The sequence below is a fragment of the Garra rufa genome, chromosome 15, assembly GCF_049309525.1.
Source record: "Garra rufa chromosome 15, GarRuf1.0, whole genome shotgun sequence".
Lineage (NCBI taxonomy): Eukaryota > Metazoa > Chordata > Actinopteri > Cypriniformes > Cyprinidae > Garra > Garra rufa.
The window spans coordinates 25,453,028-25,478,454 of record NC_133375.1 but is presented as its reverse complement, the minus strand read 5'-3'; the positions used below and the strand labels follow the sequence as shown (position 1 = coordinate 25,478,454).

Below are 25,427 nucleotides of genomic sequence, written 5' to 3'. Positions count from 1 at the left end.
GAAAAATGTGGAAAAGTTCTTAAACTTTTTCACATGCATAAATTAAGAATTTATTAAATTGCTTAACTTTAAATACCATTTTTGCAAGATGGCTTGCTTTATGGTGTATTATAGTATGCACACAAAGTATGTTTTGTAGCATTGATTTTTGCTCAATTGTGGTTGTCATACTAATGTTTGTGGCAGCCATGACTTGTTTAAAACGGCGTCATCGGTCTTCTAGTTTTCTTGACTCTATCTCTTAATAAGATTAAGTAGTGTCTGCTAAAAGTAGGAAGGGAAGTACAGAGCAAGAAATCGCATCAAATGTCATGGTGAGCAAGCGTTTATCTTTATTTTCTATACTTTGTGGCTTTTACCCTGATCAGTAGCAGTAAAACTGACGATTGAGATTGGTTTCAATTCAAGTGTCAGAGGGCTTTTGTTCATAGATGACAAGAACATGTACGCAGAATTCATAACTATGTAGTACACTTCCTTTAAGCTTGTATGTTCTAAATATTTCAAAACTATTTCAGTTTTTAATTATTTTGAGACTTGGAATTAATGTCAAGACCAATTAAATATTGTTTTTAAGATATGTGACCCTGGACCAGATAACCTAAGTCTTAAGTAGCATGGGTATGTTTGTAGCAATAACCAACATATAGATATAGATAGATTTTTCTTTTATGCCAAAAATCATTAGGATATTAAGTTAAGATATATTGTAAATGTCCTAACGTAAATATCAGAACTCAATTTTTGATTAGTAATATGCTTTGCTAAGGACTTCATTTGGAACACTTCAAAGGTGGTGTTCTCAATATTTTGATTTCTTTGCACCTTCAAATTCCAATTTTCCAGTTTAATAGTTGTATCTCAGCCAAATGTGGTCCAGGGTCACATAAGTTAGTTTTTGAAGTAATTAATTCAATCAATACTGTATTTTTATAGAATTATGTACTATTTATTACAATGTATTTTGTTTAAACAATAATGTCTATTAGGCCTGTGAAGACCAGCACGTGCTGAACAACAACAATACAGAGAATAGTGAGAATGACTCTGAGGAAGGTAATGCATTAACAAAACCATTTACTCACCATGCATTCCTGTTATATTGGGTACATTAAAGTGACTTTTTCTGTTCTGAAGGGTCTAGACACGAGGACCAAATTGCCTTAGAAGAGGCATCTGTTACGGTGAGGCTGGGTCCTAACAGGTGATTTGCTCAGACATAATCTTTTCAAGCTTTTACCACAGCTTTATATTTATAGTCTATTGTATAATGTGTGTTATTTCACTCCATCATAGTGTTGACATGACAGAGGAGGAATTGGAGGTCAGTCCTGATTGATTGAAATAAACTGATGTTCGTATTATCAACTTGATGTGATGGGGAATCAATTCTCTTTAAAATGTGGCAAACCTTAATTCTGTTTCACGTGGGTTATCTAATAAATGTGTTTTTATGTCTGGCTATATTCAGTCAAATTAGTTTTTTTATGATCACATTTGTACAATACTAGGATTCTCAAACTTTTTGTCAGCTGAACCTCTTTGACCTAAAATATTTAATTAAAGTACTCCCGAAATTTTAAATTAATATTTCAGCAATTTAATAACAACATTTACGTTCATTGTTTTCTGATGCCGATTAAAGGAGACATATTATGCTACTTTTTACAATATGTAATATAAGTCTCAGGTGTCCCCAGAATGTGTCTGTGAAGTTTCAGCTCAAAATACCCCACAGATCATTTATTATCACATTTTTAAAAAGCCTATTTTGAGTAGAAGCAAAAACACACTGTTTTCATGCATGCCTCTTTAAATGCAAATGAGCTGCTGCTCCCCGCCCCCTCTTCCAGAATAGGACTGTGCCTTTAAACAGTAAAGTAACTCAGATACTCTTCCAAAAAACATTTGTTTGGTTTTGATTATCATGTCTATCGTTCTGAAATCATACGTTTTAAAGGTCCCATATTGTACACATTTCTGGAGGTTTATTTTAGTTGTTGATGTCCTTAAGACTATATATTTGCGATATAAGTGCCAAAATCCATCTCAATATATTTTTACAGCTCCTTTTTTAGGAGCTCTGTCAAAAACAGGTCGATTTTGGCCCATCTAATTAATATTCATGAGCCTCTCTTCTGATTGGCCTGTTGTTTTCTGAGTGACGCACAGCCAGGCCAACCACAGTTAACTACGGTCATGTATGCTTTAGCCGAGCCCAGAGCCATAGAGAGAGCCTAGCCTGCTGATACTCAACAGGATATTTCAGAATGATCATTAATGTTTTTTCTTTTTCAAACACCGAATGCAGTAAGCTACACAACTGTTGCTTTAGTAAAGCCCCTTTCACAATGCGCGCTGATTCTGGAAAATTACGGGAACCAGCGCTGTGTGAACAAAAGCCAGAGCCATAAAGGCAGTGTTGTAGTGATGATGCACGTTATCATGCGACTCTTCATGATGGAAAAATACGTGCAAAGTGGAATGAAGCGGCGATCGGGCAGAGCCAGCTGCTCACTATCAGCGCTAAAGCACAGTTTGTTCAGGTTAGTTTCAGTTTAGTGAAACGTACGCGTCGCATTACATCTCACATCCAAACGTCACACGTCTTTATGGGTTGTGTGTAAAGCACGCACAGATTCCGGAAAACAACTGTGAATGAACCAAATCAAACAACTCCGGAACAAATCGTGGGACACATTATCCGTGTATTTACCGGAATCGCTGAGTGAAAGAGGCTGAAGTTGACGTGCCTCTGGTCTCTTATATTCACGTTGTTCTGAAGCCTGTGCAATGATGTAGTTTCGACATCTATCGACTGAACAGGGTTTTCTCGACTTGTTTTCTTGTTGTTGTTGCTTAGCAATGTCATGGACACGATATTGTCTGGGTTTGACAAAAGGAGGGTGGGACGGTGATTGGTGCTCGGGGTGGTGACTGAAGGCGGTGACTGAGTAGATCGGACGTCACATCGTTACGGAAGTCACAGTGGCTCGTGAAAATGAACAGCTACTGTCTTTAAGCAGGCTGTGTGCAGTTTACTGTGGATTGACTGTTTTGAAACTCATATGGTAGTTACATAGCCCCTAGACCTCAGTTATCATGAAAAAAGCCAGGAAATTTCGATTTTGACAATATGGGACCTTTAAACCATATTAGTTTCAATTTCTGATATACGGGTTTCTGAGTGCACACATCTGAAGCACGTGCACAAAAAGCGGATGTCACACGAAATGTGAGTACTAAACTAAGTCTCTTTCATGTCTTATTGCGCTTAAACTGTCAAATTACATACAAGTTTATGCTAAAACAACAGGAGTTGTGAAGGTATACAGCTGCGAAAGAAATCACATGTTTATATTCGATCTATGTGGCAGCAGTGTAATACACAGTAAATACAGTAGTCAACATTTGAAGTGGATCAAAACCTTAGTCGTCCTAAACCCAAAACAATACCCGTTCTTGTTGTAGGACAACTTTGATTAACTTTTTTAATCCACTTCAAATGTTGACTACTGTATACAGCCTCCTCTGACAAGAGGGTATTTTTCACATGCTTGCAGAGAAAGGCTTGCCAAAACAAAGTTACCTTTAATGGTCACGTGATATGCTGGTAAAGAAGTATAATAAAATATTCATTAAATTTGGTTACAAATGCTTAACTTGTCTTTCATTACCTTAAAAAAACCCTGCAGTTCCTTCATGGTTCAGGAAATCCTATTTAAAAATATTTCTGAATATATTTTCCTAATCTATTTTTGCTGTGATCACAGGCTGCTTTCTCTCGGCTGTCTCTGGCCTTTCGCTGTGACCAGTACACGCTCTGTCAGAGGCTGGAGACGGAGGAACACGCTCGGAACAATGCTGAGGACAACCTCAAAATGGAAGTGGAAAGAGGCATGGAAGTGCTTGAGGTATGTCTACAGTCTGAGAATAGTCTTTTTTTATTTATTTAGTCTTTGGCAATTCTATGACTGTATTTTTGTCACTAGACACTCAAGGGAATGTGTTTAGATATCAAACGTGCCGGACTTCTCCAGCGTCTTGAGTTGTGTCTTAACATTATCGGCGGCACCATCGGACGAATTTCCAACACAGCAGAGGTTCTTGGGGCTGTGCATCAGGTATCGGTCCATACTAGATTTTACTAGTAGCAAAGCCAGAGAACATTACTTTTTTAAATATGTTTTTGTGAGTAGGAGGCTAAAGTAAGCCGTGCAGTGGAACTGATGGTAGCTCATGTGGAGAACCTGAAGCGCCGACATGAGAGGAACAGCATTGAACTGGAAGAGATGAAGAAACAGATGGAGAAAAGCAGCAAAGAGCGACATGTCTACGAGCAGTGGGGTAGGAAAACACCCATTCATTTCTATCATAATGTTAAAGTTAGGATGCGTCTGCTAGCATTCTGAAATATTAATGTATTTGTGTCACTACAGAGGAAACTGACGCTGTTGAAAAAGACTCACAGAAGGTATTGATTCCATATTTGTTCAGATTTATATGGTTTAATTGTTTATTTTCTAAATATATGTAGATAAAATCATATTATATGGATTGTTTAGAGTATCAAAAGTATCTTTCTCTTCTGTCTCTCTCTTAGCCACAGTTACGACGAAGAATCAGTACAAACATCATTGCAAAGCAAATCCAGGTCGGTGCACAATGAGTCAATTCATTCATTCATTCAATTACTTTTTAACCATAACTTCCAGTCTAAATTTAGTTGAAGCGCACTAGTAATTTTCTTTTCTCTTTTATTTGAAGAGGCAAAAAACAGAAGCTATATTATCGTCATTGATCAATGAGATTACGGAAGAGAAAGAAGCAAACACAAAGAAACCAGACAACACAGATGACTGCCAAATGAACAGAGGGTAATTTGGATACATATGTATATTTACAGTTGTGACGTTACAGGTTTTTTTCTTCTGTAGGGATGATGTATTTTTGTAGGCAAAAACCCCGAAACAAGTTAGCATTTTAGTACTTTCAACTCTTGATTGTCCTACTCGTCTTGAAAAAGGCAGGTGCTAACAGGTGGTCAAATGGGATTGAAGAGGTTGATTGATTCAAGTCTTTTTTTTAACAAATAAATAACATTCATGGGTAAACATTCACAAAAATCAGTAACATTTATAAAATAGATATTGTGAATTTTAATTTTTATTTTAATGACTTTTTGTCAAGCTTGAACTTATTGACTCGCTACATTTCTAATGGCTATAATCAAGACGTTTTTTTTTTCTTGTTCCATATCCTCTTTTACTTGTTGGGAATACGTAACATTTTAGAATAAAACAGGTTGTGACTGATATTTTATGCTGATTTATTACAGTATAAGTGTGATTATTAACCACATCCAAAGTCTTACATTTCTATAGGCAAGCAGTACCTCAAGATGAAGGTCCCTCACAAACTGCCACAGTGGATGCTCCTGAGGAGACGTCCTCTGCCCAAATTCATCCCAACCAAACTCTGAGACTTGAGCTGGATCCTGCCTTTTTAAAAAAGTAGGTAACCTTAAAGGAAAAATTCCTGATAATTTACTCACCCCCATGTCATCCAAAATGTTCATGTCTTCCTTCAGTCGAAGAGAAATTAAGGTTTTTGAGGAAAACATTGCAGGATTTCTCCATATAGTGGACTTCAATGGTGGCCAATGGTTTGAAGGTCCAAACTGCAGTTTCAATGCAGCTTCAAAGGACTCTACATGATCCCAGCCAAGGAATAAGGGTCTTATGTAGCGAAACGATTGGTCATTTACTAAAAAAAATAAACGCTTATATACTTTTTAACCACAAATGCTCGTCTTGCTCCAGCCTGACTGACATTGCACATTACGTAATGATGTTGGAAACGTCACGCGTGATGTAGGTGGAAGTACCCAGTGTTTCCAAAGGGAACGTGCAAAGAAATTCAAATGCCCCTTTACAAAAAAGGTAAAACAACATTAGACAATTTTGCTGTTGGAACTGAAAATGAGATGGAGTTTGTCCCTACGTTTTTGAACCAAAGTACACAGATGAAGAACTAACTGCGTGACCTTTCCAACATGATTACATAGCGTGAAGACATGCATGTGCATTGCAGAGCTAGTGCAAGATGAGCATTTGTGGTTAAAAAGTATGTAAATATAATTTATTTTTAAAAAAATGGCAGATCGTTTTGCTAGATAAGACCCTAATTCAGAGGTTCTCAACTCTGGCCCGCGAGATCCATTTTTCTGCAAAGTTCAGCTCCAACCCTAATCAAACACACCTGAACAAGTTAATCAAGAAAGGTACAGGCAGGTGAGTTTGATCAAGGTTGGAGCTAGAATTTGCAGGGAAATGGATCTCGCGGGCCAGAATTGAGAACCCCTGCCCTAATTCTTTGACTGGGTTTGTGTAGAAGCTGCATTGAAACTGCTATTTCGACCTTCAAACTGCTGGCCACCATAGAAGTGGTTTCCTCAAAAAAAACTTAATTTCTTTTTGACTGAAGAAAGAAAGACATGAACATCCTGGATGATATGGGGGTGAGTAAATTATCAGGAAAATTTATTCTGGAAGTGAACGTCTCCTTCAAACATGGGCATATTGTTTTTAAGAGTCCTTTTTCATAAATAAATGAACCTTTAAATAAACTACATGGATTTAGTGTTAAGATTCAGTCTACTACAGTCAAAAAGCGGTATATTAACCATTTCATAATTCTGAAAATAACAGAAACACAAGTTCACCGCCAGTGTTACCTCATCAAAAGCTGAGGAAGAAGGCGTCGCTGGAGTGCAGTCATGTCTGGCTCAAGAGATCTGAGCGCTACCTCAGAAACTGTGATAGATGCATCATTAGCATGTGAGTTCCCACGCTGCTTTTTCAGTTACTCTTTTATTTGTTATATTATTAAACCATTAATTTCTCTGTGCTTACTGATCATTTGTATTGTTTGTGACTCCACATGCAGACAGCGCCCTCTCAGGCAGTGGATATATCGCTGCCGCTGGATAATCCTTGTCATTTACCTCACTGTTCTTTGCTCAATCATTATATTAGCCATATTAATGTGGTTGCTGCAAACACCTGTCTTATGGATGTGAACATCATAATAACTGTCTATCCACCTTATTATTCAATGCAGAAGTAAGCCTATGAATGAGACTTCCGGTTCAATAGCCGCTATAGGGAAATAACGATAAGTAAATGGTAAAACTGTTTGCACTACAAACCATTATGTTCATAATTAAGATAATACATTAAAATATTATATGGTCAGACACACCAATTTGCAATATCAAGCAGTAAAATTAGCTGTTTTGTACAGTTAAAAATAGCTGGACGCAGACCCATAAAATTTACAAATGGCCACTGGTCTTACAGGAAAAATAAGGTGGATAGAAATAGAAAAGTATTGTACAGTATATGTAAAGTATAGCTTTTAATTATTGTTTTGTAGATTTGTTTTAGGGGAAACTATTTCATGTATAGTTTGAAATGTCTCAGAATAAAATCTTGCACTAGCACTCATGACAGTGTGTGCTCTACATCTATTTCAAATGTGAAATATTTGAAAATGTGACAAAAATGCACAAGACATAACAGTGAGGATCTGTGATATTGTTTATTAAAGTGTATTATAAATAATATAAAATATATTTCATAATTAGTTAGTGTACAAACAGGAAGTAAAACATCTGCATTTGGTATTAATAAAACTCACAGATGGATTATTCTTTCAATGCATATTACAGTAGCAGAGCAACACTTCTTGAAACATTTCACTAATTTAAAAAAGTGTTAGGAAAGGGGCAATATTAATCCACAAATAAAAAATAATATGGAAAAATAATATATTAATTCATAATGTGTTAAATTAAATAAAATAATGGGGAAACTAAGACGTTACGTAATACTTTCATCATGAAGAATCGTGTACCAGACACATATATAGTAAATGATGTCATTTCCATGAGGGCGTTCATTTGCAAAAGGTGGGCCACACTCTCTCCTGACATCAATAAAGTCACATTTATATTATACATTCATCATAAATATCTGGCATGATGCCTTACAAGGAAGTCTTAGACTTGAAATTTAATCACAAATGTAGGCATATATGGAATTGAGGCGTATACTTCACTGGCTCAGCTCCAACTTGGTGAGAATTAACATAATCAGACTACATCAGTGAGTCCATTGGCTCAATAAATAAAAAAGAAAGACGTGTACAATGAGAGTCCACTTATTCTCGGTTTCATTTCCTCCAGGTTTCTTCTTCCTGGTTACACCTGACTCACAATCTCGGAGTCTTCTTCTTCGTACCACTGCAGTGGCGTTCCATCCGAAGCCCTTTGCAGAATCACCTTCTGAGACACCTGGATGGAAAGTATGTTCATCATTTACCAGGAACTTATTAACACTCATTGGTACTGATAAATGCACATATGTGACCCTGTTTTTTTTAAATCTGAATAAACAAACTTTCCATTGATGTATGGTTGTTAGGATAGGACAATATTTGGTCGAGATGCAACTATTTGAAAATCTGGAATCTGAGGGTGCAAAAAAAAAAAACCTAAATATTGAGAAAATTTCCTTTAAAATTTGTCTAAATGAAGCTCTTAGCAATGCACTTACTAATCAAAAATTATATATACAAAATGTCTTCATGGAAAGTGATATAAAAATCGATAATTTTGACCCATACAATGTATTTTTGGCCATTGCTACAAATATACCTGTGCTACTTCAGACTGGTTTTGTGGTCTAGGGTCAAATATTGTTCACATCTTTACCTGTTTATGAGAGGGAATCTGGTGGTAAGGTGGCGGCTCTGGGCGCTTGATTCGAATCGATCCTTGTCGGTCAAGTGAGCGGGGTTTGGACATGGCTATATTGTTTTTCTGGTGCCAGGTTTTAAGCTCCCCCGATATCACATCTCGAGGAAGCACGCGGCTGGGGTGGTTGGGATACTCTCTTAGCGACGTCGTGCGGACCACCTTTGTGTACGGCGGGGGAGGCTTGACCATTCGTTTGGGTGAAGTAACCTCTTGTTGGGGTTTATTCGTTTTTACGGGATCAGATTGTGTATTTGGTCCAAGTTGCAACCTCCCCATGTCTGCCTGAAGTGGTGTCCCGTTGATAATCTTCACTCGATTTGGGCCAGGCACGAGGTGGGGTGCGTTGTTGTTGTTTTTGAGTGTACTGTGGGTGTTGAGCTGGACCGGTGCTTTATTTGTAGCAGTGCGATGGTAGCCGTAAGGAGGCGGACAGGGTTTGGGTGCCTCGTTGGTCATTTCTCGGCTGGAGGAACTGCTGTATGAGGAAATGGAAAGCTCGGAGCTGCTGTCTTCAGAGCTGCATTGATATAAACGTTGAACTGAGTAGGCTAATGCGAAATCGGTCACTCTTCGACGTGGTAACTTGGTCCGGCCCCGTCCCAGGTCTGAGCTGGCCTTGGTCAATTCTGGTTTGCTTCTGGGAAGCCTGTTTAAGAGGAGATGATAATTAAAGTGAGAAATTTGCTGCCAAGGTTGCAGATAGAATAGAATTGCAAATGATGCTTATTAATAAACTGAAACGTATCAGTTAAAATTATTTTAATGCAATTAAAATTGAAAACACCAAATATTTTTGTGTGCATGTATTTTAAATGGTTAGTTTACACAAAAATGAAATTTCTGTTATTAATTACTCACCCTCATGTCGTTCCAACCCCTTAAGACCTTCGTTCATCTTCGGAACACAAATGAAGATATTTTTTATGAAATCCAAGAGCCTTCCAACCCTGCGTAGGCAGCAAGGGTCCTTCCACGTTCAAGGTCCAGAAAGTTACCAAGACCATTGACAAAATAGTCCATTTGACATCAGTGGTTCAACCGTAATTTTATGAAGCTACGAGAATACTTTTTTATCTTTGCATCACTCTAGCACCATACTGGAGAGTACCAAAATGCATTGCGTTGTTTACATTCAGAGGACAGTGTGCACATGATACTCTCCAATATGGCGCTAGGGTGACTCAGAGGAAAATTGTTGAAAAAGTTATTTTTTATTTTTTTTTTGGCACACAAAAGTATTCTCGTAGCTTCATAAAATTACGGTTGAACCACTGATTAAGTATTTTGACGATGTTCTTGGAACCTTTCTGGAATTTGTATGTGGAAGGACCCTTGTGGTCTATGCAGGGTCAGAAAGCTATATCATCAAAAATATCTTAATTTGTGTTCTGAAGAAGAACAAAGGTCTTACAGGTTTGGAACGACATGAGGGTGAGTAATTAATGACAGAATTTTCATTTTTGGGTGAACTCTTTAAGTCCCAAAATATATTGGCTTAATTTAGTTTAGTTTTAAAAGATGAATTTATTTGACGAACAGTATTCAGACAATCTTGAAGTACCAATGCTGTGTACATTAATTACCTGAAGGACTGTGAGAACTGTCGGCGCAGTGGCAGCTCTGGGGTGGAGGGGGCGCTGTTTGGCTGATTGTTTCGCACTGGCAGACTCTTGAACACAAACTGGGGTGGTGGAGGAAGTTCTGCCATTCTTGTGTCAGTTGGTGAGCCAGTTGGACTGCTGCTGACAGATGAGAAATCATTATGAAGATTATAAACACATAAACGTATCTTAAATAGAATCTTATAGTGATTTGTTCTAAAGGGTTTTTACCTCAGATTAGCTAATTGGATCATCAGTATGACAAAAGTTCTTTAAATAGTAGAATCAAACCTGATGTGTTCAATAATAATTGTGTACAAGATATTTGCCAAAACACAGCCCTGTGACCTATTACAATACCGTTGAGAAGTTTATGGTCAGTACAATTAAAATAAATAAATAAATAAACACTTTTATTCAGCAAGGATGCTTTAAAGCAATAAGAAATACCAGTAAATATAGATTTTTTTTTTTTACTTCATCAAAGAATGTTGAAAAAATGTATCACAGTTTCCACAAAAATATTAAAGGGATAGCTCACCCAAAAATGAAAGTTCTATCATTGATTATTCACCCTAATGTCATTATAAACTCATAAGAACCTTTATCCTCTGAACATAAATTAAGATATTTTTGATGAAATCCTAGAGTTTTCTGACTCTGCATAGACAGCAATGCAACTGTAATGTTCCCAGGCCCAGAAATGTAGTAGACATCAGACTAGACATCAGTGGTTCAACCGCAATTTTACAAACCGTAATTTGAAACTTTTTGCAGCTTCAAAACCAAAAAATTACAGTTGAACCACTGATGACACATAAACTATTTTAATGATGTTTTTATTGCCTTTTTGAGCCTTGAATGTGTCAGTTGCGTTGCTGTCTGTGCAGGGTCAGAAAGCTCTCAGATTTCATCAAAAATATCTTAATTTGTATTCCGAAGATGAACAAAGGCTCTTACGAGTTTGGAATGACATTAGGGTGAATAATTGATGACAGAATTTTCATTTTTGGGTGAACTATTTTCAGTATTAATAATAATGTTTCTGCACCAAATCAGCATCAAGTACAGAATCAAGTACCTTTAAAACAGCTCTGACAACACAAATTAAAGGTGGTGCAATTAAGCATCTATCACTGGGCTCAAAGCTAGGACATCCCACAATACCTTGAGCGGCTGCTGCCGGCAGAGTGAGAAGGTTTTTGTTTCTGATAGGGCTGGTCCAAGCTGGATTCCTTCCATGGAGAGTTCTGGATGGGTGAGGCATCATAGTCCAGACTGGAGCTGGAGCTTGATTGCTTTGGGCCGTTATTGGGTAAAAGAGTCAGACACTGGAAACCGCTGTCCGTGGAAGAGCCCAGAACAGCCGGAGAAAAGGGAGCAGAGTCTGAGTCTGTGGATAAAAGACAATTTTTGACATTAGCAAACTCTTAGATACTATACATTCAAAGGTTAGTTCACCCAAAAATAAAAATTCTGTCAGTAACTGCTCACTCTCATGTCATTCCAAACCTGTAAGACCTTAGTTCATCGTTGGAACACAAATTAAGATGATGAAATCTGAGAGCTTTCTGACGCTTCATAGACAGCAAGGGTCCAAAAAGGTGCCAAAAAATTGTCCATGTGACATCAGTGGCTCAACCATAATTGTATGAAGATAGAAGGATACTTTTTGATATGCAAAAAAAACTAAAATTACTTTATTCAACAATTCTTCTCCTCCAAGTCACTCTAGTGCCATTTTCGAGAGTACCACATTGCATGTACTTTCCTCTGTCTATGCAGGGTCAGAAAGCTCTTGGATTTGATCAAAAATATCTTAATTTGTGTTCTGAAGACAATCAAAGGTTTTAAGGGTTTGGAACAACACAAGGGTGAGTAATTAATCATCATTTTTGGGTGAACTATCCCTTTAAATTTTCACATACAGTGGAGCACAATTTATTTTAACCTGGAAATAAAGGGTCGATCACTTACCATCATCCAAGGCAACAGCGTCAGACAGCGAGCTGTCATCAGACATACAAAAATCTGGAATGGACAAACAAATAAAATTAGTTAATTCAAAACATTCTAATCTTTTTAATAATGCAGTCAATCAATTTTCTAATACGTAAAATATAGTTTATATGAGAATTGATGGGCTGACCTCTCTGCCTAGAAGAATAGCAGGTCTGTGAAGAGAGACAGCCATGGTTGATGCGGTGTTTCAGTATCACATCCTGCAGCTCTTTCAGCTTCTTCTCTTCACGTTTACACTGCTGCAGTCGGCTTTTCCTCACCGGTTTGCTAATGTGCTCCTCGAGGGAGAGCTTTCGGGCTGCCTCATAAATCTGCCGCTGCAGGGCGAGATCAGCCTCGAGCGCGTGCAGCTCAGACTCCTGGAGACAAACATTTTAGGGGGTAACCGCATGATTACAACCTGAAAATGCTGAAACGTTGATTAAACACACCTCGTAAAAATCTTTTTCCATGTAAGTGGAACATATAATAATTTCGCCATGAATAACATTTCAAACTAGCCAGGTAGGCTCAAATAACAAATAGCGTTGCATTAAAGCTTTTAAAATAATCTCTGTGCAGAAACTGTGGCCTATACCTCGCCATCTTGTGAAATAAAACCCTCATCCAGTTTGAAAGCGGTTCCGATGCGTCGCCGGACCTGCGGGGGCTTCTCGTCAGGCAGGAGAGGGTAATCGGAGGGCAGCTTTCCAGTCAGCTCCTGTTAAAACAAAGAGTGCTTTAAACTCAAAGAAAAGCAATGACAAAGAAAACAAACTTTATGTTTGTTTGTCAATATGAAACAAAAAAATCTTTGAGCGAGCAGATGCTCGTCTTTCTAGTGTCGAAGTGTCCACAAAGGGGTTTGTATGGTGTAATGATTGGGCCCTTAAATCTTCTCCCTGCATGGCCAATAGTGAATGACAGACATGTGGCCTAACATGCAAAGAAGCATCTGTTTCTTAGCCATTGGCTTTAGTGCCTCTATTGAATGGCTGTTTTCAGAACAAGAAAAGCCCAGCTTAATCAGAGCAATCTGATTTACGCTTATGGGCCAGCTGACTTTCCTTTTAAAACTTTCTTATACTATTAAAACTATGGCACAGTGTGGGTGCAAAGTAATTTACTTGTAATACAGACTACTTTTCAAATGTTTGGAATCAGTACGATTTTATCAGTTTCCACAAAAACATTGCAACGAGCAACAAAACCATTTTCAATATGGATAGAAAAAAAGGTACATTACAAAATACACTACCAGTCAGAAGTTTTTCTATTCATCAAAGAACCCTGAAAAAAATCTACTCCGCTGTTTACAATATAATAATAATAATAATAATAATAATAATAATAAATGTTTTTTGAGCAGCAAATTAGAATATTAGAATGATTTCTGAAGGATCATGTGACTGGAGTAATGATGCTAAAAATTCAGCTTTGAAAGCATAGGAAAAATTAACGTTATATATTAACGTACATATATTCACATAGAAAACGGTTATTTTAAATAGTACATTTTTTTTTTAAATGTTACAGTTTTTGCTGTACTTTGGGTCAAATAAATGCAGTCTTGGTGAGTAGAAGAGACTTAAAAAAAATCTTACTGTTCAAAAACTTTTGACTGGTAGTGTATATTACAATAGAAAACTGTTATTTGAACTGTTTTACTGTTATACTGTTTTATTGAAATTTTGAATTTAAAAAGAGACTTTCAACCGACCCCAAACTTTGAAATGGTAGTGTAACTGTTTAGCCTGATTAGAAGTCATTAGTTAATTAGGCCAGACTTCTTTTATGGTTTCCAAATATTGGCAGACCCTGGTTTATTGTGTCTTTTCATTTAAAAACCAAGGTTTTATAGTTGTGATTTATCTTGAACCTTTTTTAAAGAAGTTTATGACATTTCTATGGAGAAAATAAATGGGAAAATATCATATTGGTAGCCAGTTCTTCCAAGCAGATTTTTGGTCACAGTTCAAGAATTAGACTACTAAAAATATATTTCATATGCAAGGGTCCCATGTGAAGTTAATTTACATTTAAATATAAGCCTCATACTTAAAATTTTAAAATTTAAAAATGTGACCATGGACCACAAAACCAGTCATAAGTAGCACAAGTCTATTTGTAGCAATAGCCCACAATACATTGTATGACTTTTATGCCAGTAATCATTAGAATATTAAGTAAAGATCATGTTCCATGAAGATACTTAGTAAGTTTAGTACCATAAATATATCAAAACTTATTTTTTGATTAGTAATATGCATTGCTAAGAACTTCATTTGGACAACTTTTAAAGGCCATTAACTCAATATTTAGATTTTTTTGCACCCTCAGATTCCAGATTTTTAAATGCTTGTATCTCGACCAAATATTGTCCTATCCTAACAAACCATACATCAATGGAAAACTCATTTATTCAGCGTTTAGATGTATACATCTCCCTTATGACTGGTTTTGTGGTCCAGGGTCACATATAATACATGATGTCTATAAATTTAACAGAGATGGCAGCACTGATGGCTCATTTTGTAGTCACTCACAGCCTCTCTAATGCAGAGTTTCTTTAGCTCCAGGACACAAAGCTCCAGTCTGTCCTCAAGGGCCTGTTGCTTTAGCCTCATGGCACGTGTGTGAGTGCTCAGGTCCTTTACCGGAGACGTGGGACTGTCTGGGCCTGGATAGCACAACAGGTTTCATTACACAAACACACACACATATAGGGTGCTAGCAGTTGGCCTGCCCTGACACACTGAACTGTAGCACTTAAGTTTGAGCATGTGACTTTCCTTCATCATTTCCTAAGTTATTTATATTAATAACATGTTCATTCAACTTTTTAGGGGGAATTACAGTACCAAATTTAGATTAGGCATTCTGCTCCCTTCTAAATATGAATTATCATTAACATAAATAAAAAGCACTCACCCGAGTTCAAAATGATCCCGCTGTCAGAGTCACTGATCTCCTCCTTACAATCCATGTTTATTTTTGTTACTCTGCAGTTTTCAACAATATCCGAGTTCAGTCTGCAGATGTGACCTGTTGATGAGCAAAAGAAAAGACTGAAATCCGTTGTTTGATTTGAAGCGCTCTCCATTTACTGCTGCTCTCCAGTCCAGCAACCACTAAGTAAATTTGCCTTCCAAATAGCAGCTTGTGGCCGTGCGATTATGTAAAACCAAGCCTCCCGAGGAGAACCCTTCACAGGCACCTCAGCGTCTCCTCCACAACTGACAAAGCAACTGCTCTTTCTCCTCATCCACCCCTATTTCAGTCTGCGCACACACGCACACCCCCCAAAATATTTGAATGTCTCAAAACACAATAGCCGTGCGCCCAGAGTTGACCGAACACATGTGGGGGTCTTATCCCTCCCATACAGCACCATAGCAACCTGGATCACTATGACCAGGCAGGCGTGTGTGAATTGTGATGAAGTGTGTTTGGGGGAAAACTAGAAGTCAACAGATGGCAGAAGGGACTCTCCCCCTCCCAAAGACTGCACCTGTTCTCTCCAAGACCCCCTTCTTTTTCTTTCAGTGCCCACTCGCCGCAGCTTTGAAGTGGAACAATGTGTCCGTGCTGATTCAGCCTCAGGCTGGAGATGCTGATAACTTAGATAACCATGTCAGGGCTTCTCTTATTACCGTGAAGAAAACTTACAGGCAAAGTTTTTCTAAAGGATTGTTAGATATGTTTAGGGATCCCAGACTGTCTCAGATTTCGCAGGCCTCAATTTGGAGAAAGTAGGATGAGGAGATACTGCATTTACATAAAGTCTTGTTCTGTTATAAGGAACATTTTAATGCACTGAGTTTGAATTACAAATCTGATCCTCTTACAGAAGTAAAAGGAATCAATCAAGCAGGACTGACTTACTTGTAATGGATGGGTTTTTTCATCCATACAATGAAAGTCAGTGGGGTTCAGAACTGGACTGGACTGACTTTTATTATATGAAAAACAAGTAATACTGAGTTATTTTTTACATTTTAGTGTTCCACAGAAGAAAATTGTATGAGGGTGAGTAAATTATGCCCCAGTTTTCATCTTCTGGAGATTCAGAAGGAATACAAAGGATTCTTTCATATTCAGTAACAAGATTTGAGGAAGATATCAGCTCAATTTATGACATTATCTTTTTTTTTTTTTTTTGAAGTCCTACAAAAATACAAAGGTTGCTTTCATTTCCTGAGCAAGAAAAGGCACATTATATCAACCAGTATCAGACCTAGGCCTAATTTTTAAATGTCTGCAGAAAGATTGATCCTAAATGTGAATGTACAACAATTTTCTAAATATTCTTATGAATGATCTCTAAAACAAACAAAAACTAAAAAAAAAGTTACTAAATGTATCCCTTTTTATAAACTGCACTGCAATATATATACCAGTCAAAAGTTTTTAAACAGTAAGATTTTTAATGTTTTTTTTTAGAATTCCTTTTCTGCTCACCTCACCAAGCCTGCATTTATTTGATCCAAAATACAGCAAAAGCAGTAATATTTTGAAATATTTTTACTATTACTAAAATAACTTAAATTTTTTTTACTATTACTAAAATAACTTTTTTACTGTTACTAAAATAACAGCTTTCTATTTCAATATATTTTAAAATGCAATTTAATTCTTGTGATCAAAGCTAAATTTTCAGCATCATTAATCCACTCTTCAATGTCACATGATTCTTCAGAAATCATTGTAATATACAGATGATGATGATGATGATGATGATGATTATTATTATTATTATCAATATTTAAGTACTTTTTTTTAGAATTCTTTGATGAATAGAAAGAACCAAAGATTTTTTTGGGGGAAAGAACTGAATGAAATGAATACTTTTATTTAGCAAGGATGCTTTAAATAATCAAAAGTGATGATAAAGACATTTAGAATGTTACAAAAGATTTATATTTCTGTAAATGCTGTTCTTCTAAACGTTCTATTCATCAAAGAAACCTGAGAAAATGCTACTCCGCTGTTCACAATATAATAACAATAATAATAATAATAATAATAATAATAATAATACATGTTTTTTGAGCAGCAAATCGGAATATTAGAATGATTTCTGAAGGATCATGTGATTAATGATGCTAAAAATTCAGCTTTAAAAATCAAAGAAATAAATGACATTTTAAAATAGATTCAAATAGACAAACGTTTTTTAAATTGTAAAAATATTTCAAAATTGTACTGTTTTTGCTGTGGTTTATAGGGCCAATGACTCCTTGTTATATGTAATGAGTGCTGGTGTCATGCACGCAAAAATCTAGCACAGACGCTGTATTTATATAAATGCTATTTTGGGGGGAAATCTAGTTTGCCCACCCACATCACTAGGGACAACATCTCTGCTAATAAGTCGGCGTGGATCCTTATCATCCCTCTTCCTGAGTTCTGAGGAAGAAAATTAGACAGGATGTGAATTGTGGAGCTTCTAAAGGCTCTGTCCTCATTCAGTTCTGTAACTCACATGGATGGATGCAGCTCAGCACAATAGCAACCAGCCTGCTCCATCAGACACTCCAACGACTGAAAAAATACCAGCAAAGCTCTGTGTCAACAAGCCCGAACGGCCAGTTTGCTGACAGGACAGTATCTGCTGATACAACAAGACTTGGTAGAAGAGGGCAAAAGAAAGGCTGATGAAACTGCAGCAGGAATTGGGTCACTGTGACCCACTGTGCTTTATTAAATGAAAAGCAACTACAATTTTAGTTCACCCTAAAATTATAATTCTGCTGTCATTCACTCACCCTCATATGGAAGCCCATTTCCGCCACTGAATAAAAAAATAAAAAATAAAAAAAATATTGCAACTTTTTTTCTCAGAATTGCGAGATACAAACTCGCAATTCTGACATTTTTTTCTCAGAATTGCGAGATATAAAGTCAGAATTGCGAGATATAAAGTCAGAATTGCGAGATATAAAGTCAGAATTGCGAGATATAAAGTCAGAATTGCGAGATATAAAGTCAGAATTCTGAGATATAAACTCGCAATTGCGAGAAAAAAAGTCAGAATTCTGACTTTATATCTCGCAATTTTGACTTTATAACTCGCAATTGCGACTTTATATCTCGCAATTCTGACTTTATAACTCGCAATTCTGAGAAAAAAAGTCAGAATTGCGAGTTTGTATCTTGCAATTCTGAGAAAAAAAGTCGCAATATTTTATTTTATTTTTTTTATTCAGTGGCGGAAACGGGCTTCCATACCCTCATGACCTTCTACCATGGAACACAAAGAAAGAATTACTGAAAACTGCACTGGCTGCTCTTTCCCGTGCAATTATTTAAATAAGAGTCTTGAATTTTGGTCTTTTTTCCAACACAAAGATATTGTGTGACTTTAGAACACTAACATGTATTTTTAATGTATGAAACATTAAAAATACAAGTGATAACACATGTGTTTCCACTGTAGTAAGCATTTCTTATCTAATTGCAATCATGCCACATCAATATAGCACCTGGGTCAAAGCTTATGATAGATTTCTGGTGCTTTTGCATCATTTTTTAAACTTTAAAGCTTCAGTACCCATTTGCGAAATCCCTCCATCTAAATAAAAGAGCCAATTGCCACGTTGCTAGTTGTTCCTACATTTTATTGGGATATTTTGTAATAAATTTTAGTACATACGTAATTGTCGAATCATGATTTATTCATGAAAACATTCATATGCAGATTTCACACACAAATTTGTCGAATTTCCTGATCGTGATTCTGTCTAACATTTGTGGGAAATAATCAAAATTAGGGCTGTCATGATTCCTCAATTCAATTTGAGTACTCAGTTATAAAAAATTGCATTTTGCCTGTGTCGAGTAACCATGTCCATATATTTAAGAAATTACAGTGGCTGTATCATTTTTGTCGTAAAAGAAATAGCAAAATATTAAAGATTAAGCTGACAATTGAATTACAAATGTAAAAACTAGTGCTGTCAAATCGATTAATCAAGATTAATCGAATCCAAAATAAAAAAATTCTGTTTACATAATATATTTGTGTGTAGTGCGTATATTTATGTGTGTATATAAAAATACATGCAAGTATTTATATATGATTTATGTTATATATAAATATATATACTAGAGCTGCAAAATGATTAGTTGCGATTAATCGATTCAAAATAAAAGTTTGTTTGCATACTATATGTGTGTGTACTGCGTATATTTATTATGTCTGCGTATATTTATAAATACACACATACATGTATATTGGAGAAAAATGTTAGATTTATGTCAAATATTTATATATAAATACATACAAATCATTTTTAAAAAATATATACATGTGTGTATATTTATATATACATAATAAATATACACAGTACATACACATAGTATCGATTCATCGTGACTCATTGGTTTGCAGCTCTAATAAATACATGTATGTGTGTATGTTTATATATACATATACACATACACAGCACTCACACATATGTTATGTAAACACAAACTTATTTTGGATGCAATTAATCGCGATTAATCGACTCTGCAGGCCTTTAATATAATGCATAATGTATATTAGTTCTATTGTTTATAATACATTATATATTGTCAGAGTTTTGTTCATAAAACCATGTTTAATTGCTTTTGATACTTTATTTGAACAAATTATTATTTTTTATTGCTATTATATAAGTATTTTAAGTCATTTTAATAGCTGTTGTTTTCTTAGGTCTATTTTTATTACATAAAATATGTATTATACTTATTAGTAGGGGTGGCACGGTTGACAAAACCCACGGTTCGGTTCGTATCACGGTTTTAGGTCACGGTTTTCGGTTCTGTACGGTTCTTGTTTTTATTTTTTTTATTTTAATCTTTAACACTCCAGAAGTTTGTTTTGGCATATGAAATGTAGCTTGATTATCCACAATTTAGGATACATTATTAAAAAAAAGTTTTATCATGTAATCATGCACAAACTGAATTGGACTTGACTTTAAGCACATTATTGAGACCATCTCTGAGGAAAGCTAGGGGAGATTTGATACAGCAATAGAGAAGACATTGATGACATGCTTTTCATTTATTTGGCAAAAACAGGACAATGTGTATCTCCACAGGAATTGATGTGCCTTTTTAGCACATAAAGATTGAACTGAAGAATTTACTTGCATGTCTACCAACACACTGGTGTGATGTCTTCTCAGATGAACTGACAAATTAGAAGTGTTGCCGTTAGCATATTATATGCATTTTCCACAATGCTTGCACACAGTCTCAGTTCAATCTATTCTTTTATTCCCGTCTTCATAATAGGTAACATGAAATCCAAAATGTTCCCACACAACTGACCTGGCTAAGGGGCCGTTCACATGAAGCCTCTTTTGCGCACTCAAGTTTGTTATTTCAAATGTAGTGGTATGCGCGCTCGAAATGGAAGCGACGTGGTGCGACACGCTAGTTTTTTCCAGGGCGCGTCCGCGCCGCATCGAGATAAAAACATCTCAACTTTTCAAAATTCCGCAAGCTCACCGCAGGCCATGTGACATGAACCAACCAATCAGCTTCATCCTTTCCTTTAATAAAATTGAAAGCACAGCCAAGTTGGATGAACAGCGTATCATAGCTGGCGCATCCTCTAACTCCGGGCAGCCTTCCTTATCTCTCCCACTTGCCATTTCTACACGTGACGTAACCTGCAGCACTCCACTTTTACTGTCTCTATGTCTACACACACCTCTTATTTCGATCAAAAAGGACACTCACAAGGCTACATTGCGCATGCGTTGAACCGTTGAACCGTGCGACGCACACACGCACCGAACCGAGACAAGCGAACCGAACGGTTCGGTTGTTTTTCATGTACCGTGCCACCCCTACTTATTAGATTACTCGATTAATCGAGCAGAATAATCGACTGATTACTCGATTACTGAAATAATCATTAGTGACAGCCCTAATCAAAATATTTTATAGATGTGAGTTTGACAAGCAGTTTTCAAGATCTCAGTATTTCCCCATTCAGGTAAACAGAAGTTTTTTTAGATTAGATTAGATTCAACTTTATTGTCATTACACATGTACATGTACAAGTACAAGGCAACGAAATGCAGTTTAGGTCTAACCAGGAGTGCAATAAGCAGCAAGTGCAGGATGAAGGTATAAGTTATAAGTGCACTTATAGGGAATATGTACAGGGAGAAACTATGGATAATATTTACAGATGAAGTACTGTGAGCATAATTTACAGATGATAATTAACTACAATTAGAATGTACAAATAGATGAACATAGTATACAGGTTGCTATTAACTAGGGATGCACCGATCCGTATCGGCCGATCACTTGCGCGTTTTGTCTGTAAAGCCGGTTCTGTAATCAGCGGTAAATGCCATCAGGTGCTTGATTTCACGTTGAGCCGTATATACTACACACAGCCGTTGTTCACTGACGAGCTGCGCACATTCACACTGATAATGAACATTAATTTGCGCAGCTCGTCGGTAAACAACGGCTGTGTGTAGTATATACGGCTCAACGTGAAATCACGCACCTGATGGCATTTACCGCTGATTACAGAACCGGCTTTACTGACAAAACGCGCAAGCATGATCGGCCGATTCGTATCGGTGCATCCCTACTATTAACTATAATATAAATTGCAGGTAGATACGAACATAATACACAGGTTACTGTTTACTGAAGCAGGTTGACCTTGTTACTGAAGCAAGTTGGCCTTGCTACTAACTGAATGGCTGTTGAGTGAACTGACTTTCCGTGAAAGGGACTTTGTTGTAAACGTGTGAAAAAGAGCAATCAGCACAATCTTCAAAACTTCTCTTTTTGTGTTCCACAGAAGAAATGAAATATTAAAGGGATGGGATGAGTAACTGATGACAGATTTGAATTTTTGGATGACCTATTCCTTCAAAGCCACAAACTGGTGCAAGGACCTCCACCCTGAAAACACATTAGGCCTGTCTTGATTACAAAGCACATTAGGCTCAGAAGAGCAGACAGGACGTAGTCTTCTCGACAGCGATCTCAGCAGCAGAAGAATAACACAACAGATCCACCCATCCTCTCGCGCAGTCGAGCGTAAAGATGAGACATCAGCGAATGAGGCCGTTTTCAGTAGTCTGCAATTCTCATGTCATCTCCGCCAGATTCCCCAACACCCTTTCCCATGAGTCTGTGGGGCTGTGATCTATTGGAATGCCTACTCGGCCAATTTCATTACCACTGCGGCCAGGTCTGGAATTCCCAGAGAGGGCCTGAGCTTGGAAAGTCTGACGGGAGACTTGAACGCGACCCAGAATGTATGCGGAGCCTGTTATTATAGAGATGCTGAATCGTGTGGACGCAGATGTTAGGGGAGCGACAGAATTTAGTGTGTGACTTATTTCCACAGCTGGTGCAAAGCCAAAAACCAGTCGAATGTTAATGAAGCCATGCAAAACATGGCGGAGAGTGAGAAAGCCAGAGAGAGAGTGTGAAGAGACTTGAAAGACAGTCTTTGTGAATCCACTTCTCTCCTTTCATCATGCCACACAATGAAGATGAAACGATTAATCAAAAAGCATGACAAAAGCCTCTCAAAGATGAAAACAACTTAAGCTAATAAATAAAGTTTCTTTGCCAGTGTAAACACAGATCCATTCTACTTTTTGAATGGACATCCACTTCTATCTCTATTCCAGTACAAAGTCAATTAAGATATACCATGGATCAACCCTGTAAGCCTTTATACAAATAGCAATGGTTATAACTGTAGGTAAAATGTTTCTTTGAATTAACTTTTAACAGACCTAATGTTTAGAATGACTGTACCAATATTGATCTGGATCATTGTTAAACAACACTCACAAGGACTTCAAAGATAAAATAAAATTGGTTTGACAGAGACAGAACTTAACAGAAAACATGTCTTTTGAATGGATGGAGCTTGTGAAGACAAATGATATAAATATATCCCATAGATATATAAATATCATACAATTTCCGATTTGATTTTATAAGTGCCATTCTTCAATCAAAGCATGCTTTGAAAGGCATGTTTGACCTTACTAAGCAGCACTAGCCCATGCAATAAAATGAACAGCCTTATAAATATAGGTTTAGGTCCCAAAAACATAAATACACTCAAAAAGTATTTTTACAGAGCTTATCAAAGGATTAGCGCATGCCTTCAAATGAATGATTTCATTGAGCTATTGTGGAATGCTTTAACATAAAATATCATTTCCACATATCATAATACATTTTGCCACAAAAAGATAATACATATATGTAATATTTCGTATTAATGTTAGTATTTATTATCTTTACCATACCTTTCTTTGCAGTATCCAGCCCAATACACACCCTCCGTTTACTCCATTCCCGCAGATGCTCATGTGCCGCTGGACTCCACAGTGCGGCTGGATGTGGAGTCTTTACTCAAGCTAGCCAAAAGCCACTGGACTGTACCAACCGTGTTTGCGCAGGGGGATTGTGCCTTACAGCGAAAATATTCTTCAGTTTGTATTTCTAGGCTGAGAAACGTATTAAAATTAATATACGGCAACTATGTCTTCTAATAAGGGAAAAAAACTAACTGTATTTGAAAACAAGTTTAGAGGTACAAAACAGGGCGATACCACTGCAACAGTCCCCTATCGCGAATGTTTGTCTTGATGCTTCGTAAGCGTGCGTGATCTTTTGAAGGCAGCACACGCTTCTTCTGCGATGGGCGTGTCTAACAGAGCCAGCGGGAGAAAACCGAGACAATAAGAGTTAAACAAGAGGACAGCTGGCGAATAGTCCTCTGGACTATATGTATAGTGTCTGAAATGGCACGCTGCCACAACTTGATTGTTTCCTTGCGTGGCGACGTGCCTGATCAAAGTAATTTGCTGAAAGAGCATTTGACGTAACTGTCGTCAGCCTGTAAGGATATATAAATTTTGAGAGCACAACATGGCTCGAGTTTCTTCCTACAAACGTGTCTTTGTCGATTTGCTTTCCATTTGCCTCCTGTTGTCACTTTCCTGATAAAGGCGGGCTACGGCAGATGGTCAGGCTTTCTTTCCTCGTGCCTTTCCCTGAATTTAAAGATCAGCTAATTAAACAGGGCCATTTCCATCTGAAAGGAAGAGTCCGTGGAGATTTCTCTCCTCACTGGCGATGTGCACAAGTGCCACCTGTAAATGCAAAGGCAGCGAGACACTGAATCGATTTGGGAATTCTAGTGTAAATAGAGAGGCTGTGAATAGTGAGTAAAGTACAAAAGTCATTTTTTCTATGGAGAAAAGAAAAAGACCATACTGTGATATTCTGGTGCTGAAGATGTTGCGATTTGTAGCTGATTAGTAACTGATTACATTACAAAAATTAAGTAAATTACATTTTAAAATAGTAAAAGGTTATTTTTTTTATGCATTACATGTTATTTACACAGTAGAAATAAATTATTCATAATTTATTGATTCTCCCTAATTCCTCTTTTTCATCTTTTAAAATTCTTTTTTTTCTTTCTTTTTTTTTTTTTTTCAAAAATAGCCTACTGCTTATATACATTCAGAAAGTGTTTTGTGGACATTCACACAAAGACCATCAATTTGACCACTGATTGACCAAAAATAATTTCAGGTTTAAGTAGTCTCAACATTGCATCAACTACCTATAAAAACATTGATTTTCATTTCAATTATCACTCTGTAGGTTACTTAATCATGTATTTCTATGTCTTTAGGAGGCATTTGTCATTCAAACTCATTAAAATGCACAAATTCATAAACCTTTGTGTCATCTGATCCTCTTTCACCTAATAAATTTACTTCAAATATCCCTGAGATTTTCAATAAATGTTTTAATAATTAGTATCACATTTGCATGTTCATTAATTCTCTGATGTTGGTTATGGTCACATGACATTCAGGTAAACAATTAATATTTACATTTTTTAGCATTTTTTTTTTGATTGATTTTTAAAAATGATTTATTTTAAATATCTTTTATGATTAAATTAATTATTATCATAAACACCCTGCAGT

At 36.7% G+C, this 25,427-nt stretch overlaps 2 protein-coding genes across 2 annotated transcripts; one reads left to right on the top strand and one right to left on the bottom strand.

The window, feature by feature from the left end:
- The first annotated feature begins 736 nt into the window (after nt 1-736).
- On the top strand, nt 737-7,508 carry LOC141287613 (uncharacterized). The gene is made up of 12 exons (XM_073819769.1): nt 737-1,056; nt 1,138-1,204; nt 1,297-1,324; nt 3,774-3,914; nt 3,993-4,124; nt 4,200-4,347; nt 4,440-4,474; nt 4,604-4,654; nt 4,768-4,877; nt 5,385-5,513; nt 6,711-6,839; nt 6,949-7,508. The coding sequence occupies exons 3-12, from the start codon at nt 1,304-1,306 to the stop codon at nt 7,079-7,081; spliced, it is 1,029 nt and encodes a 342-aa protein (XP_073675870.1). The 5' UTR covers nt 737-1,056; nt 1,138-1,204; nt 1,297-1,303; the 3' UTR covers nt 7,082-7,508.
- A 75-nt stretch (nt 7,509-7,583) lies between these two features.
- On the bottom strand, nt 7,584-23,802 carry inavaa (innate immunity activator a). The gene is made up of 10 exons (XM_073819665.1): nt 23,727-23,802; nt 15,355-15,468; nt 14,970-15,103; nt 13,022-13,144; nt 12,572-12,803; nt 12,400-12,453; nt 11,590-11,815; nt 10,405-10,560; nt 8,777-9,467; nt 7,584-8,356 (listed from the first exon to the last, which is right to left on the bottom strand). The coding sequence occupies exons 2-10, from the start codon at nt 15,407-15,409 to the stop codon at nt 8,264-8,266; spliced, it is 1,764 nt and encodes a 587-aa protein (XP_073675766.1). The 5' UTR covers nt 15,410-15,468; nt 23,727-23,802; the 3' UTR covers nt 7,584-8,263.
- Nucleotides 23,803-25,427: the final 1,625 nt, after the last annotated feature.

What these genes read in the sequence shown, in the direction of transcription:
- LOC141287613 (XM_073819769.1), top strand. Translation starts at nt 1,304, where the DNA reads ATGACAGAGGAGGAATTGGAG. An exon ending in TGACAGAGGAGGAATTGGAG is followed by an intron (nt 1,325 to 3,773) that starts GTCAGTCCTGAT and finishes CTGTGATCACAG; the next exon opens with GCTGCTTTCTCTCGGCTGTC. An exon ending in GAGGCATGGAAGTGCTTGAG is followed by an intron (nt 3,915 to 3,992) that starts GTATGTCTACAG and finishes TTTTGTCACTAG; the next exon opens with ACACTCAAGGGAATGTGTTT.
- inavaa (XM_073819665.1), bottom strand. Translation starts at nt 15,409, where the DNA reads ATGGATTGTAAGGAGGAGATCAGTGACTCTGACAGCGGGATCATTTTG. An exon ending in CGGGATCATTTTGAACTCGG is followed by an intron (nt 15,104 to 15,354) that starts GTGAGTGCTTTT and finishes TGTGCTATCCAG; the next exon opens with GCCCAGACAGTCCCACGTCT. An exon ending in CAGTTCTCACAGTCCTTCAG is followed by an intron (nt 9,468 to 10,404) that starts GTAATTAATGTA and finishes CCTCTTAAACAG; the next exon opens with GCTTCCCAGAAGCAAACCAG.